Raw genomic sequence first — 18,041 nt, forward strand, 5'->3', positions numbered from 1 at the left:
ATGTACTTTGGACCCCAAGCGAAGTTTTGAGGAAAATTTAAATTATCTTTGTTCCTTAGAAATGCATAACATTATCCATTGCTTAATCAATTACACACACACAAGCCCTCTCCCACAGAAGAGGCTAGATCACGTATCTACATTATTTATTGTAATTCTGTTGGTTGTAACATAAATTGCAACTGATACGGAGTATTTCTGGGTTTATTTGCCATATGTGACACACAAAGATAAATGGTAAGTTCCCTCTGAATTTTTATTTTGAGTATGTTACACACATTTACATGTAAAAATTGATTATTAAAAAAAAAGAAATGTGGCCTTAATTTACCATTCTCTGAATGTACTGCATATCTCTTGTAACAATTCTTCTAGTTGGGAGCCCCTTGGACTCTATCAATGGATACATATACCCTGCTCATAGAGACACAACTGAGTGATGCACAGTGCTTTCCTCCTACCAGTGCTTCAAAATTAGTCAAAGGATTATAGAAAGAGCCTTCTTCTCACAGCTTGGAATTTCAAACTGCATTAAAAATCCTAATGTTTACTCCTCAACGATTTAATTATTTTATTTTTAAGATTGTGTTCTTCAGAGTCTGCAAAGTCAGATTTTGACTCAAATTCTTATGTCGGGACATAAACACCCATAGTTACTCTAGACTCCTCTTGCTTCACCTTCTACACCAGCAGCCCAGTAAGGGAGGTTCCTTGATTCCAGACTCCAGAGTCTCTCTTGCTTTCTTTGGTCCAAGAGGATGAGTCTTCTTGTGTTCTTATTTTGTGCCTGAGTTCAGCTTTTCTCACATCCATGTTCTATGCATCCTATATGCTGTCAACGCCAAAAGCAGGTGCTCATGTCTCACCTCACAGCTGACTCAGTACCTCCCAGAGACATAGCAATTGATTTCTTCCAAGCCATGGCTGTAGTTACCACTTGTGTAACTTGACTGACATAGGTGTCATGCACTTAGCTTCTTGTTTTATTAACTACAAAATAAGTCATGTTTATATGTCCTTAATGTCACTGGCTGCTTCATTCTCATTTTTGTTGCTATGAGAGCAACAAATTGGAACTTCTCAGTGGAACTTCTTATGGATTGACCTGTTTAATGATGCCATAATTCTGTCCTTACTTCCCTTGCAGAGATAGAAAGTTCCTTTCACTCCAAAAAAACTTCCAAAATATTTTCTGTCTTCGTACATTAAAGCCCATCTGTCACTCTGAGATTTGAAAGTGAATGTTGGACAAGAGCTTACTTGAACATCACATGACAAGTTACATCCCACTTGCAGTAAAAGAACTGCATCCAGGCTCAGAACAGAGACAGCCCCACATACTTCTCTTTCCATACTGCAGCACCTCTTGTGTTTGTTATTGAAAGATGAGCCCTATTAGTTCAGTGAAGAGTTAAACACCCAGCTTTGCACTGTCATAGCCTCTTCATCACCTGGTCTTCATATCACAGGAGTGCTCTTGCTCAGAGCAAAAGGCTGCATGGCGGAATGAAATCAAGTTTCATAACAGCAGCGTAACACCACTGTGTAGCTATGGTATTTCATAGCATCCTAATTCCCAAAAATGACTGTAGTGTGTAACAGTGCTTTCTGAAGGCTTGTCCAGTATAAGCAGATCACTGACAGGTTGCCTATACTTCCAGACTGTTCTCAAGAGTCCACACGTTATCATTTATTTCCTCTCTGTACCACTCAGCCATCCAGCTCGTGTTGTGTTTACTTATGAGCGCCGCTTAGACAGAACTTAAAGTAAGTCCATTTTTGCAAGTGTTGTCACTGTTAAAATCCTGGAAAGTTGTCATTTCTTGTACATTGATGAGAGTCATCATGTGTTTCATAGTTGGTCTGGGTTTTTGATAACTGGGAGACATGTTGTCTTTTCTTAGACATGTCTGAAAAACAATAATAAAGCTTAAAAATGAAGGTTCCTATGAAAGGCAAATTTAAGTTTGAAAGTTGTTTTTCTTCTTGCTAATCAGACACGACAGCTTTTCCATTTGTTAGTCACTGAAAGGGCCCGGTACAAAAAAAAGCTGTTGTTCCCTACTCAGTCAAGGGGCCCTATAGGACAAAAGACTTAGTCACAAAAGGAAAGTTTTATATTTAATGTGAACAGGCTTTGCATCAAGCAAGTGTGTTTCCACCTGCCTTCAGTACAGGTCAGTGCTCAAAATATATCATCAAGTTGTCAAAGGTAAAACCCCAGTCCTAACCCTAACATCACTCTTGAGTCTAGTAAGGATTAGGAACAATCTCCATTGGAGAAGAGGACAAGGCAGTCTGTATGAACTTAACAGGCATTTTGAATAATGAAGCTCCCTTGTGAGATCAGGGCAATATTAAACTTCGATGAAAGCTAGGTTGATACCTGAGACTGGACCTCCCCCAAGAGTAAGATACATGTATTCCATCAGTGTGGGGTTATCTTCACTTCATGGCTCTGCTTTCATTTAACTGCACTGCTAAAACTGGGACTTTTTTTTTTTTTTTTTTTTTACATTTGGGAAGGAGAGGTTTCTTTAGAGATCTGACATTCTTTGAGGACACTGAGCAGAACAGGGGCATCTGTCTCTTCTGAGTGATATCCTTGCTTTCATACTTTCATCCTAACAAATTCCTACAAGACTTATCTTGTCAAACTTTAGTCTGAATGGCACAAATTGCTGGAAGAATTGTCAATCTACAAAAGAGACAGGCATAAATTTAATTGTTCCCTGAAGATACATGAAAAGCTACATTTAGCTGCAGCTAATTAGATATTCTCCAATCAACAGTTACAATTCATCTGCTGAGGAACAAAACAAGAATAAATATGAAATAGGCAGCAAACGTTAAATCTGACCTCCCAAAATGCTGGGGTAGGTTTTGTTTTCATTTTAATTAAAAATTCAGCCAGTGTTGTACCATAGTGGCACCAAAGGTTCCTGCTGCCTTAAAGCCAGGAAACTCAGACCTCTGCATGAGGGGGTAACTTCACTACTGGTAGTTTTGTTTTTGTCAAGTGAGCTTCACAATTACCTCTTCTCCCCACCTTTCCCAGAATTACAGCTGGCTTTAAAACCCCAGAGAGGTTCTCTTCCAAGGATCTTTAATGTCTCTTTAACAAGAACGAGAGACCTTCACAGAAATGCCCATTTAATAGGGTTGTCATCAACTTACAGGGCAAAAAATACGTGGGCTTGAACTTATCCATCAAACCACCACACAAAGTAATGGCATAGGTGGGGAAGAGATCCCAAGGGCCTAACCCTTCATCTCCAACATGATGGCATGCAACAAGTCCAAGTGCCGGGTGCTGCACTTTGGCCACAACAACCCCATGCAGAGCTACAGGCTGGGGTCAGAGTGGCTGGAGAGCAGCCAGGTGGAAAGGGACCTGGGGGTACTGGTTGACAGCCACCTGAACATGAGCCAGCAGTGTGCCCAGGTGGCCAAGAAGGCCAATGGCATCCTGGCCTGCATCAGAAATAGTGTGGCCAGCAGGAGCAGGGAAGTCATTCTGTCCTGTACTCAGCAGTGGTTAGACCGCACCTTGAGTATTGTGTCCAGTTCTGGGCTCCTCAGTTTAAGAAGGACATTGAGATACTTGAATGTGTCCAGAGAAGGGCAACAAGGCTGGTGAGAGGTCTCAAGCACAAGCCCTATGAGGAGAGGTTGAGGGAGCTGGGGTTGTTGAGCCTGGAGAAGAGGGGACTCAGAGGGGACCTTATTGCTCTCTACAACTACCTGAAAAGAGGTTGTAGACAGGTTGGGCTTGGTCTCTTCTTCCAGGCAACCAGTGGCAGAACAAGAGGACACAGTCTCAGGCTGTGCCAGGGGAAGTTTCAGCTCGTGGTGAGGAGAAAATTCTTCACAAAAAGGGTAATTGACCAGTGGAATGTGCTGCCCAGGGAGGTGGTGGAGTCACCGTCCCTGGAGGTGTTCAAAAAATGATTGGACGTGGCACTTGGAGCCATGATTTAGTTGTCAGGAGGTGTTAGGTATTAGGTAACAGGGTGGATTTGATGATCTCTGAGGTCTTTTCCAACCTGGTTGATTCTGTGATCCCAGGCAAATGTTGTTCCCAAGTACCAAACCAGAAGAGCTGTTGATGTGCCCTTAAACTGAAGAGTAGCTTGCACTCGGAGTGAGTGGAGACTGAAATGGGCAGGGGGTGCAAAAAATTAACTACCTAGTTTGGTTAGATCAGGGTGCAGTGAAATGTTTCATCTCTTTAGGTCTCTACCCTGTGTTCCTCATGCACCTGAGTTTCCTCTGACTTTGAAAATAGTGTGTGTATTTAATGGATTTGATCAGAAATTTAAAATGAACACTGACTTTTGACCAGCTGTGTTATCATGGTGCTAGAAAAAAAAAAAAGAACAGGTTTGGGGCTTTTTTTTTGTTTGTTTGTTTTGGTTAGTTTGATAATGAGAAAGAGAATTACTCACACAGGTAAAAAAGATGAGCAGCAAGTAAAAAATCCCAAGGCAAGTCAGCATGAAAATCTCAGCTTTGTATTTTTTCAATTTTTCAACTTCTGTTCCAGGGCAACCTAAAATGTAAAGCAAGATGTTACACTGCTCTGGTGTCGTGCAGCATTTTTGAACTGTTCACTTCATGAGATGCCACACAGAGCACGGGGCAGTTGAGTCTCTACTGTACCTGATACTTCTAATGTGACAGTGCTGCTCAGATTGTGTTTTCCACTCTGCTCCTCCAAAATGCACTTATATGTCCCACTGTTTTGGCTGGTTGCATTTTTGATCCTCAGTGAAAACAAGGTGTCATTGGAGAGCTCCAGGGACCCCCCATGTTCGTTTGGATAGTGAGGTTCCACTTCAAGGATTTTCCACGTTATTCCTTCGCCTTTTCTGTCCATCTGGAAAACACAAATATATTTCTCATCTTGGGCAACAGTGTCATCCTAAATTTCAGGGGAAAGGGTTCTAAAGCCAGCTTATGGCTGAAAATGCAGAGGCTGAAGAGAGGTGGGAGGATGACACCCCTCAAAAGCATCTAATACATTGTCTTGGTTTCTCTGAAACAGAATCTCAGCCTAGCCATGGTCTGTAGGCTGTTAGGAGTTTGGAGTCAGCCAGGGCAGCTGACCCAAATTTGCTACAGGTGTATCCCAGGTGATAAAGATCACACAGTATATAGGGGTAAGTTTGATGAGGATGGAGGCTCCTCCTGATCCTGCTCCTGCTGCTTCTCCTTATCCCTGGAGTGGCTTATTTATCATTCTGCTTCTGTGGACTGCCTTCCTATGTACTGTGACCACTGTACATTTACTAGGCTGAGTATAACTTTGTTTAATCCTGGTAGAGGTGTAACATGACAAAAGGCAGCAGTAGAGTTTGTTCTCAAAGTGTCTATGCAGAGTTCAAGGGAGAGAGTCCACGGGGATGGAGCTGAGGCAGCAAGAGGCAGTCCTACTCAGCTACTTAATGGTGGTTCTTGGGACCAGATGTCCCCAGGAGAGCGTGGTAGCAGGCAGGTAGGCTCCACTGCTGCTTGCGCTCACCCTGCCAGCACACATTCTACATTGTGGTGGGAATTAAACCTGCCTACTAGGCTGGCGTGCCACAGAGCACTGGCTCTGCCAGCATGGTCTGGCATCCCCCCAGCAACCCCACAGCCCAGGGCTCCTTGTGGGAACACAGCCCTGGAAACTGCACTTCCCTATGCTGGTTTCTGTGCAGCTGAAACCCCAGTGCCTTTCTGGAGGAGTGAGGGTTTCCCTCTCTCCACTCCACCTCTTATAGGAACCAAAGAACAAAATATTGCTTCAACTCCTTCAGACTGGGTTGTGTGAAGGTCACAAGCAGGTTCTGGTGCACTTGGGGATCATTTGTATGTTGAATTCCTTAATCGTAACCAGGAGAGCTACATTCCTTCGCATTGCTGAGAGGCTGCTGAAGGAATGAAGTGTATTCCCAGAACAGTTTGTACTGCAGGACGATAGGATGCACTGAAAATGACAATTGGCTGGGAACTGCAAAGAAGAGAGAAATCACTAACTTGATTTGAAAGATGAGAGAAGGGTTTGAATTAGCCTGTGTCCATTCTTCTTCATCGACGTTGTTCCCTGGGATTCGAGGCAGCGTGCCCTCCGTGAAGCTTTCCTGAGTAATGAATTCAGGATTTCTGTGGACCAGCAGTGCCAGAGCCAATTCATAGAGTCCAAGGCTTAGCTTTTCAGCCAAACCTATCACTAATGTAAGCCAAGGGTTTTTTTATTTTTTTTTTTATTTTAATAGACACATTTTTGGGTTGCAAGTTAGTGCTTGCTTTCTGTCAGCACAGCTACTGCATCAGGGTATAACAGCTTCACTCTAAGTTATCAAAATTAACATAATTTTCTCATATTGAGGCTAGCAGTATCAGGTTTCCAGTTCATATATTGTACAAGGCAAGTATACTCACAAATCTGGAGCAAATTATGGGCCTTATGCTCCATTATACTTTGCTACTTTTGCAGACCTAAAATGGTGTCAAACAAGCTGCAAGCTGGAGGACTTTTCTTGAACTGGGGAACTGGACTAAAGCACAAAATTTTCATCATTGTAAAGATCCTTTCTCAGAAAGGCTTGGGGATTTTTAGTGCATCAGAGAAGACAAAGAGCAGTAATTCCCTGGGGCTTTCCACACTTTGCCCAGAAAGAAGGAAGAAAGTACCTTCTTAATCCCTCAGTAAATTTACCCCTGTTTCTTTTTCTTATTCTGCTCAGCCCCAAGCTGCTATGAGACAATCAGTATCTGTGGTGGGTTTCACTCTGTAAGGACCTCACTGTGCTACAGAGATTTAGTTATTTTGGGGCCCTGCACATTGTCAGAGGAATTCCAATAGAAAGGCTGGGCTCAGCTCTGGTTACAAGTGGGTCAATAGCAGTTAAGTGGATAGAGTTGACCTCCCTCAGATCTAATTTTTGCCACCCTCCTTTCCCTTCCCACCCCCTTTCTCAGTGAAATTTAAAACTGCCCACAGGAAAATAAAGAGAACCAGCCTGGCTCCCTGACCTTCTCATTGCCCTAAAATGCAGATAGGAGTTCTGAGCTATATATGAAAACTCACTTTTTTTTTAATTCATTGGTAGCATAAATTATTGTTATCTTGGCCAATAAACGGTGCTGGTTTTTTTGTCAGAGAGACCTGAGAACCAGAAAACACTTTGTTCGTTCTGTATGCTATTGTAATTACCACTGCTAGTATAAGGAAGAAGTCAATCAAGCCTATGCATCCTATGCCTGACCATGAGCTTATTCCCAGTGGGATGTTTGGTAAATGATTTAACTTCCCTATTTTATGGGGACGTTGAAAGATCGGATTAATTATTGCCTCTGAAGATGTTTGAGCTTCTCAGCTGCTTGTCTCCAGGGCCATTGTCACTGTACATCAGAACTTTGCATTAGACTGAGCCACTCTGTGTAAGGCAAAGCAGTGTCCACAAAGCTGCACGAGCACCATGGCTTTCCCCAAAATAGAGGGAAAAGTCACTTCGTGGCCTGTCTCCTTCACTTGTGGAGAAACCAGTCATGATCTGGATGGGAGTAGCAAACACTTGCATTTGGAGAGCAGGAGGAACAGTTCATATGTGTGGATCTAACTCGGCGTTTGTATGCCTCTCTTTCTACATCGAACCACCCCCCTTTAAAGAAGACCAAAGGCGAGCACAACAGTTTGGGTGGTGCTGGGGCGCCTCTGTATTTTTTAGGCTACAGAGACATCTGGTGGCACTTTTCCAGTCTCTACATGCAGCACAATTCATCCCCACTCAGAGGTCACAGCAACCCTTTCTCTGATGTCTGAACCAAGTCTTTTCCATAGCAATCTTATTTCATGTTATCTTATAAAAAATGAAATCAACCCTTCCCTTTTTAAACTCTTTAGGTAGTAAAGAAACATCTGAGCAAACTTGCAGAGTGTATCTATATGCCATCTCTGTAAAGGAAGTCCATGAGATATTTAGTAAGGTCGTCATTCTGCTTTTTGCTCTAATCAAGCTAACCTCTTTTCCCCCCAAACCTAATTAAAATTACAAAAGTGCCACTTTGTTTGCCACCTCCTGTGAATTACTTGGCAGACTCTCACTAGGCAGATCATTTTGCAGCTCAAGCTCCTATGATAATCCAGTGCTAATTCATGCCAAGTGTCCTCCAGGTGATACCACAGCCCAAGGTAAATGCTAGGGGGTTTACCTAATTAATTCCACACAAGCTTAGAGGGAGGGAAGTGAATGTTGTTGGTGTCAGCAATTCACTTGTGTAGGGACCATGCTTTTCTTTAATCAGTGACAAAATATTTTCCGCCCGCATTTCGTTTGCATTTCATTTCCCTTCTGCCGTGCTGGTGAGTGAGCTGCAGCACACTGGCTCCCCTGGCTCCCCACCACCAACAGGAGGAGGAAAGGGAGGTGGTCTTTTCCTGCTCCCATGTTTGCTGTTAACGGCTTTACTAAAATTCAAAAGGCAAATCATGGCTCGTGCAGGGACGTGCAGAAGTGCTACTGGTTCTATTTGCATAAAAAGGGTCTTGTTGCCATGCCGGCTGCTGGGGGTTACTGAAGCATGAATTTTGCTGGGAAACAGGGACCCACAGGCTGGCAGCATCATTCTGCCTATCTGCATAAAATGAACCATCAAGAAAATTAAACAACAGAAATGTCAGTTTGTGTTTATTGTCACATATACATTGACCAGTGGCATTGTCTGTGACAGGCTTTCTCAGGAATCAGCTGGGGGCCTCAGTGCTGTTTTCCACCACTTCCATAGCAATGACAGGACATTCTACCCCCAAGGGTTGGTACTGTCCAACACCTTCATTAATGACCTGGATGGTGGGACAGCAAGCCTGCAGATGATTCAAAGCTGGGAGGAGTGGCTGATATACCAGAGGGTTGTGAGCCACCCAGAGGGCCATGGACAGACTAGGGACATGGGATGACAGGATCCTCTGAAGTTCAGCAAATGGAAATGCCAAATCCTTTCCCTGAGGAGGAATAGCATTAGGCACCAGAACAGGATAGGGCTGACCAGCTGGAAAGGCCCTATGGGTTCTTCAGACACTAAGTTGACTACGAGCCAGTGATGAGCCTTTGTGGCCAAGAAGATCAAGAGCTTCCCAGGCTGCACTAAACAGAACATATCCAGCAAAGTGGAGGAGAAGAATCCTTCCCCTCTGCTCAGTCCTGGTGAGACCCACATGGATTGTTGGTTCCAGGGATGGGTTCCTCCAGTACAAGAGAGACATGGACTTACTGAACAAAGTGCCACAAAGATAATTAGAGGTTTGGAACGTTTGACATATGAGGAGAGGCTGTGAGAGCTGAAATTGCTCAGCCTGGGGGAGACAAAGCTCACAGGTATCTTATTAATATGTACCTGATTGCAGGGGGATAAAGATGCTGAAACCAGACTCTTCTCAGTGGCCTCCAGAGACAAGAGGGAATGAGCACAAACTGCAGTTTTGGGATATTCCATTCAAACATAAGAAAAACTTTTTTAGAGTCAGGGTGGCTGAACACTGAAACAGCCTGCCCAGAGAGTGAGGGGAGATACCCTTGGAGATGTTCAAATTCTGGCTGGACATAGCACTCAGCAACAAGCTCTAGATCCCTTATTTTAGTGAGTTCAATTGAAAGCTATTCTAGTTCCCAAAAGCTTGGCAACAGTTGGTCTAAAGAGGTTGTAATTCTCCCACATGTATTCTCTAATCAACTGCTTGATTCCTGTTAAGTCTCTCATAGCCTGGAGCTTTTTGGGTAAGAATAGTGGTGGTGATAGAGTGGATATTAAAATGGGATAAGCTTAATTGAAAATACTGCTGAGCTAATACATTTTTGTTCTCTGACTGGCTGAATTATGAGAAATTATTAGGCCTCCAAAATTTAAATGCTTTTCAGCAAATATTCCTTTTTCAGAGAATTTAAAACAAAAGTGTAAGAAGGAGGAGGAGGAACTGTTTTCTCAGTCCTAAGTGGCTGGATCTTAGCTGCAGTTTGAAAACTGTTGCAGCATTACACAATAGTGCTACTAAACAAAGGCAATTCACCCACATTGTAGTACCCAAATAATCAATTAAAACATCCAAGACCAAGCAGTTGTTAACTGATGTTCTCTGCTCTCATTAAATATCTTATCATACTTTTCACAAACTAAGGTAGTACCCAGGCTCCCAGGTAAACCAAAGTGCCAATATAATCAACTTTTCCCTTAAAAGCATTTTTTTTATTTCAAATAAAGCAGTTCAGATCCAAAATTCATGTCAGTTTAAAGGCGGAACGTATTAATGTTAATTTATGTTCTTCTGAGGGTGGGATGATTGTAAAAATGGGTTTGTTTAAAATTATACCAGGAATAATGGCCAAGTTGAAATTTGTGACTGCTAAAGAGATCTAAAACCTATATACAGCCAGAAGGAATTCATTTTCTGAAGCAAAATATCTAGAATTCTGGCAACGCCTGACAGGCAACATGTAATGAATCATAACTGAGCTGAAACTGCTTAATAGGTGTATTTTTCAGCACAAAGGCACTTTCACATTTGATTAGTGCTGAAGGTGCATCCATATGGTTTCTATACAGTGTCATGTAGAGCTACCAATGTTAAATTAGAAGAAAAACAGACATAAATTGTGGGCACATGTGAATGAACTCTGACTGTGCTTTAGAAGGGAAACAAAGAAAAAAAAAAAAAGAAGAAAAGAAAACCCAAACCCAAACCAAAGCAGCAGCAAAGGAACTACATGTGACACATGAGGCAGTTGGAAAAGCCCTCTGACTCAGTCACACAATCTTTTTGTTGTTTTGGTTTTTTTTTTTTTTTTTTCAGTTAAGGGTATCCAGCACTAGCTCATGTCAGGCAAAAGAATTGTTTTGGTCATGAAACCATTTCTGCTGCTTCCTTTTTGTCTAACCCATCGATGGTTTGGAGCAACCTGGAACTGAATAGATGTCTGAGGAGCTTCTGACTGCGTTTCTGTGGATATGTTATTTATGAAGTAAATTACATAAATTACTTATGAAGTAATTGAGCAACTATTTACCTATGCTAATAGATAATAGCTATGCACATTTAGCAAAAGTAATTTCCTTTGAATGAAGGTGCAATTAATATTAAATTAACATTAAATTCCTATAAGGTTTACTCTTATTTTGTGGTATAACTTCCCCCTCTAATTCCACCCCACTGTGAGATTTTTCAGGGAAGGGTTATTACAAAGTTAACAGACTTTTCTCCACTAAAGTACAGCTTCCTTTCCTCCTCCTCAAGATTTGTTTTAGATTAAGAATTTTCTGGCTATCACATGGAAAAAAAAAAAAAAAGCTAAATATCCACTGGGACTTCATTTGTGTGTGTTTAAACTCGGTTTTCAAACTGGCTATAAAGTGATAATTATGAGGTTTTATGAAGTAGTTCTCATTTTCAATGTGCTACACAAAGAGAAACTGTTCAGTTTTCAATAGCCCTACGAGGCAGAAAGGTAAGTAAAGTTTCATTACACAGATTCTTGTTTCATAGGTGGGCCATGTACAAACCATATACATTCCATATACAATTCCCAGTGCCTGGGTGCTTATGAAGAAGGACCTAGTTTTCACCTCTCAGTTGGCAAACTTCCTTGTTGCTCATATATGGTTTTATGGCATGTAGGTCCTAAAAATGGACCACACTTAGAGAGTATCATCATTATGAACTTTCTAACTTACTCATGGCCATATAGTGAATAGGATAAGAACTGCACTAGGCTGGAAGAGGAGTTGGTTCTCTACCTTCTCCCCAGTGTGCAAGGCCTGCCTCCTTAGAACCGTTTTGGTTGGAAGAGACCTTTAAGATCATCAAGTCTGACCATTAACCCAGCACTGCCACATCTAGCACTAAACCATGCTACTAAGTACCCCATTCCCACACCTTTTAAGTACCTCCAAGAATGGGGATTTACCACTTCCCTGAGTAGCCTGCTCCCATGCCTTATAACTCTTTCAGTGAAGAAATTTTTCTTAATATCCAAACTAAGCCTCCTTTGGCACAATTTGAGGACACCTCCTCTCATTCTATCACTGCTTCAGGTGTTTATAAATAAAAATCATTCTGTCTGGGCTGAATGACTGTGTTCCTGAGTCTGCACATAACTGTTTGCATGCGTGACTTCAACCACACGAATAATCTAATTAGCTCCAAGGATACTGGGCACACAACCTTAGGAAAAATCACAGAATCACAGAATGTCAGGGGCTGGAAGGGAGCCCAGGAGATCGTCTAGCCCAACCCCTCTGCCAGAGCACAATCACTTATACCAGATCACACAGGAACTCACTCAGGGCATCTTGAGTGATACTTGATACTGGAGATACTTGAGTATCTCTAGAGAGGGAGACTCCACAACCCCCCGGGCAGCCTCTTCCAGTGTTCTGTCACCCTCACAGTGAAATAATTCTTCCTCCTGTTTCCATGGAACTTCCTCTGCCTCAGTTTCCACCCATTGCCCCTTGTCCTGTCATTGGGCATCACCGAGCAGAGCCTAGCTCCATCCTCTTGGGACTCATCCTTTACGTATTTATAAACATGAATGAGGTCACCCCTTAGTCTCCTCTCCTCAAAGCTGAAGAGCTCCAGCTCCCTCAGTCTCTCCTCATAAGGAAGATGTTCCACTCCCTTAATCATTTTTGTGGCTCTGTGCTGGACTCTCTTAAGAAATTCCCTGCCCTTAAACTGAGGGGCCCAGAACTGGACACAATATTCCAGATGTGGCCTCACCAGGGCCACATGAAGGAAACACTGAATGCAGTGCTTCTTTTTTCACACCCAGCTGGATTTTGACACCAGAATATTAACTCTTTAAACAATTATTTCTCTGTATAGAATTGAAAAAGAACTAGGATGTTTTCATTTCTTTTTAAGTAGGCTATGATGAACAATTAGAAAGCATCCCTCACCTGGTCAGAGCAGGCAGCGATGCCGTCGGGCAGGAGGGGTTTGCTTGCTGAGCGCTCACCCTGTGCAAACAGCTGCACGTGCAGCACCGCAGCATCGCCACCATTGCCATACAGCAGCAGAAGCAAAGGTTAATTGCTTGTATTTACTGCACAGTTCAAAGTGACCTCACACAAAAGATTTCACCTAACAGCTGCTTGAACTTTACAGTATGGAATTTCATAGCATTTGTTGGAATTACCTTTTAATTAGCCCCTTGGGGGAATACGTGGTGTTTATTGATTAATCCTTCAGTAGCTGTTTTTTTTGAATAACAGATTAATTCTCTGTCTTGGGTAGTCCAGTCACGCTCCACCTTTTCCCCATCCTCCTTTTGTGGTGTGGGGTGGGGATGGCAGCACACAGACAAAGCAAAGCAGAGAGCTGCAAGCTGATGCCTATTTAGCTAGCCCCACAAGCAGAAGTGTTGCTTCCTCAGTACAAAACACTGAGCCTAAATTACTGGCCTACAGTCAGGCTTTTTAGCTTTGGTGCTGTGCTTCTCCTAATATGGCTGTGACTGTGGCTTGAGCCAGCATCACCAAGAGTGCATTAACTGCCTGTCTCCACTTCCCACCTCTTTCCTGGGATGAGTAATCAGAAGACTGCAGTAACATGGTCAGTGTCATCAGCCCCTGAAGATGGTGGCAAAAGCTGAAGATAGCTAGATTTTGTTACTCCTTGTAGATTTGGCTGTGCCAACAGAGGGATGGGGGGAAAAGTCCTATCATGCTGGGCACTGGAAAAATAGTCTTTTCCTGAGTGAAATGGATCAAGCAGGAAGAGCAAGGAGACCATGGAGGGAGAGGAGCTTAGTGGGACAGTGCAGGGGAGGTGCAGTAGCAGTCTTGACTGTAACAGCCTGACTGCTGCAAAGCAAAGAAGCACTAATGAGGGCTGCTGAGGAAGGGGCACACACAAGGAGTATCATCAAATATCATCCTGCCTTGCATGTGTAGGCGTTCTGTGCCCAGATGGAACCATAAAGAGCTACAAGACAACACAGAATTGAGTCTACAGGGTTTCCTTACACTCTTTCAAGGCAATGACCTTTGGCTTCTGTTTGCTACCTGGCCCTCCCAACTGCCACTGAAGTCAGGACAACATGCTTCTGGAGGTTCTTCAAAGTTCAGCCTGGTGAAATTATTTTCATGTTTTTTGAACACTGCTTTGGGGGAGAATTTTCAGGGATCTAGTCAGTCTCTCTGTTTCTCCCTCCTTCACTCCTTATCACTCTGTTCAACTCCTCCAGGTCTACCAGACCGCATGGTTTGCCTGCAGTGAGATCTCTGCCCTGCCTAGACTCTGTGGGAAACATAGGGGCTTAAACAATTAGCATGTATCTGTATGGTAAATACATATCCTTATTCAGCTTTTAAAGCAGAAAATAAACAAACAAAAAATGTAAGTTGATACCTACCCCAGTTCCCATAGTAGTGTTCAACCAAATGCCTCATTTTCTCCTCTCTGTCTCCCACATATGCTTAGTTCAGCATTTTGGGAAAAGGAGGTGATGATAGATGCTGCAGTTACTAATGGGCTCATAGCCAGGCATTCCAAACAGCTCTTTCAGAGTTAGGTACCTCGGGGTTGCAGTTGTCATCCAGTCAGTAGACAGATGCTTGTACTAGCACTGAAACTCAGATGCTCTGCAAGTTCCAACCACAGAAGCCCAATCTAACTACACTGCTTGTTGATTTACTGTAGGGAATAATTTTAAACCTGTATCTGACCAAACTACTGGGGAAGCCAAGGCTGTGGCTTTATGTTCTAGCAGAGATAAACTAACAGTTTTCACCCACCAAAACCAGGGTGTTTTCCCTTCCACTATCCCATCACAAGTATGTGGTGCCATACAGCAAGTCAGTCCCACTTCTGGGCAACTCTGCCTCTCTTTCTATGAGAAATTTCATCTTGGAAGTGTTCAGGAAGAATTTTCTGCTCATTAACCAAATGATCCTTGTAGGCCCTCCTCCAAATAGGTGGTCAACAGGGCTCTCCTGCTTTGGAGACAAGAATTTTGAATCAGGGCAGTCAAGATGTGACATTTCCTTTCTGACTGCAAAGAGAGAACTCAGAATTAGCTCTTCATCTGCCTTCTGGATACCCTGCCCTCATGCCCACTTCCACTAGCCAAATCTTCCTCAAGAATAGCAAGTTTAGCTCTATTTTAATGAAAAAAAATACCTCCTGTTTGAGGAGAGATTATCCAAGGAGCAATATCATTGACATTGCAAGGTTCTCTGTGATCAACTCAGATGCTTCCATTGCTGCCTTATATCTGCTGCACTGACAGGAGGATGCCTCTTCATAAAATAACCCATTTTGTACAAGACAAGCCAGTATCAGGTAGGAAAGCAAAGACTGCTCAAGTAACTTGGACTTTTTTCTTACTTTATACCAGGACACTGTCTGGTAGGCGATCGAAGAGTCATGAAGAACTTTACAGGGCAGCAGCACTTCTTCAGCACATCTCACGGCCATGTCTGGGACAACCACAGAAGCTCCATGGATCGAGCACCAAACTGCAAAGCAGAGGTACACATGACTTTTAAAAGAGATTGCCTAGGTAAACCTTCCTAGCTTTCCAAAACACATCACCACAAAATAAACCTGAAAGACCAGAAGGGAAAAATGCAAGGCTCCCCACTTACCATTGCAGAGGATGATAAGCAGAGTGTAGACTACCAAAGACATGGCTTTTACTGCTGCAAATCACAGAACAGCAACAGTGTGGCTCTTTGCAGGATGGATGTGGGAGCAGAGTGAAACTGCTACTGCTTCTGGAGTGATATTTCTGGAGACACACTGGGGAATCCCCCAGACAGCTTATCTTGAAATTCTGCATCACAGGGAAAATCCCTACGTTTAGAAGCCAGTGCTCCTCCCATTAAATCTACTAGGGCACTCCCATTTCTGCAGCTGCCTGCACTGGTAGTATCTCACCTCCCTTTTTCCCTTTTTTCCCCCCTCCCCACGTCTGTTTTGATCTGAACAGAAATAAGGCTGACTGTGGGGCACTGTGGGTCAATGCAAAAGATATGAAAGTCAGCACTGAAAGAAGCTCTCTCCTGAGTGACAAAATGGCAGGCAAACAGGGTTGTCAGCCTTCCACAGCCCCCTCTCAACCTTTTTTCTACAGCTCTAACTGTTGGACTTGATGATCTTGAAGGTCTTTTCCAACCTGGTTAGTTCTGTGATTCTGTGAACAGCGTCTGTGCAAATGCTGGCCGCACAGAGCGACGTTTCCGAGACCACATTGAAACCATCAGGTTGTAACACCACAAGGACACTGCGATTTAGGTCTAAGGGCTAGGCAAGAATTCACAGCCTCACTGACCAACACAAACTATATTTCTGTGGTGTCACATGTGTAGCTCCCCACGTAGGCACTCATGATGTAGAAGCAGCATCTCTTCTTAGTGTATTTTTATATTTTCAAGACAAGCTGAGGAAGCTACAGTGACATCATGCTACCAAGTACCATACAGCAAAAGGGAACCCCTGGAAGAATTAGTTGGACATCCCCTCTAGAGGTCTGGGGGAAAAAATTAAGGGGGGGAAGGTCCTTTCTATGTGATCTGTAAATGCTGCTTCTTTTTGGAGAATTATTGAGAAAGTATGAGATTGATCACAGGAGCGTTTACAAATTATGAAACTCTGAAAGTTGCTGACATGTTGTTTTTGAAAAACTGTTCTCTCTGCTGTCTTTAGGCTACTGAGATCACAATAGAGAGAAGTCATTTAGAAGGAAGTTTGTCTGAGGTTTGATGGGTGAAGTGTGTATGGTCAGCTCTCTGAAAATCAGATTTCTGGAAGCCAAATCAGTCTGGGCATCCTAAAGCCAAATTACCTCTAGAAAGCTTTGTGAGGAGAAGACACTTTACCAAGTTCTTGGCAGGCAAAAGTCCAACTCAGGTAGGTAAAATGCTGTGGGTGGGTAACACTTTTGGAAACTCCAGTCTGTTCTGTGAAGGAAGTCAGCAATTTCACCGGGAGTCTCACCGTTGAAGTAGGCTACTTATTTTAAAGCTCATTGCCTCTGTCTTCATTGACCAGTATAGTAAATACAAAAGACTCTGAGCTTTATGTTTTCCTTTGTGTTTCCCACTTTCAAGGACCTCAATCCATTCTTTAGAAAATAAGTACAAGTAAAATGTAAATCCCAGTGCATCTCTCTAGAGGGAGAGAAAATCCTGAACTTTCACTTCTTTCTTGTGTGTGAAATAATAGGGTCCTTGAGGAGACTGAAGTGAGGGGGATATTGCTGAAAGAAATCTTGGAGAGAAAAGAGCTCCAGTTAATACATTTCACATCTGTTCTTCACTAAAATGATGGCCCTTCTGCCCCCATGAGTCAGTCACACAACAAGCCCACCTCCAAGAAGGGCACTGAGTACTTACACAAGTGCCTCTTTCTGCGAGTCCTGCAGAGCTACTTATTTACCCTTCATAAACCAATCCAGAGGCTAAGACCTTCTTTACCTCCCCTTTCACTGTGAGAAAACCCACAGTGAGCAAACCACAGCAAGCTCCTGCCCCTGCTGTGGGTCAGTCAGCAGCAATCTTCCCCAAAACGGCTTGAGCAGATGTAGTCTGGAGGGGCTGTGGCATGTCTAAGGCTGAGGTCACAAGTTTGCCCACACAGAAGTGCACTGAAGGTAAAGCATGAAGGGTCAGGCCCCAGTTTGATCTGGAAAATGTACATACCACACACACTTGCCAAGGTAATGTTAAACAGCATTCTCCCTCAGTTGTTTAAAATACAGGAGTTAGGACTCTTAAAATTGCACAGGTTTTCCCTCTAGGACAGGCAAAGCCTCAAGCAAAGCAGCCCTTTTCCTCCAGAAGTATTTGCAAGCTCAGCTGCTCTTCCACAGCACCGTATGTGAAGCAAGAGAGCAAGATAGAAAAACAAAAACTGAAACTCCCTTTGCTGGGGGTGGAGAAATCATTTCGCTTTTAAACTTTCCCTGCTTGGGAATTTTTCTTTAGGGAAACTTTGAACCAGGCTGTACTTTCCATTCCAACTTTTAATACCCTTTACATGGTTTCAAAGAGCAAGGCTG

General features: G+C 43.1%; 1 protein-coding gene across 1 annotated transcript; it reads right to left on the reverse strand.

Annotated features, from left to right (window-relative positions):
* Positions 1-1,751: 1,751 nt before the first annotated feature.
* On the reverse strand, positions 1,752-15,670 carry CD83 (CD83 molecule). The gene is made up of 5 exons (XM_054381937.1): positions 15,628-15,670; positions 15,368-15,498; positions 4,663-4,879; positions 4,449-4,552; positions 1,752-1,910 (listed from the first exon to the last, which is right to left on the reverse strand). The coding sequence occupies exons 1-5, from the start codon at positions 15,668-15,670 to the stop codon at positions 1,752-1,754; spliced, it is 654 nt and encodes a 217-aa protein (XP_054237912.1).
* Positions 15,671-18,041: the final 2,371 nt, after the last annotated feature.

Source organism: Indicator indicator, chromosome 6, assembly GCF_027791375.1.
Source record: "Indicator indicator isolate 239-I01 chromosome 6, UM_Iind_1.1, whole genome shotgun sequence".
Taxonomy (NCBI): domain Eukaryota; kingdom Metazoa; phylum Chordata; class Aves; order Piciformes; family Indicatoridae; genus Indicator; species Indicator indicator.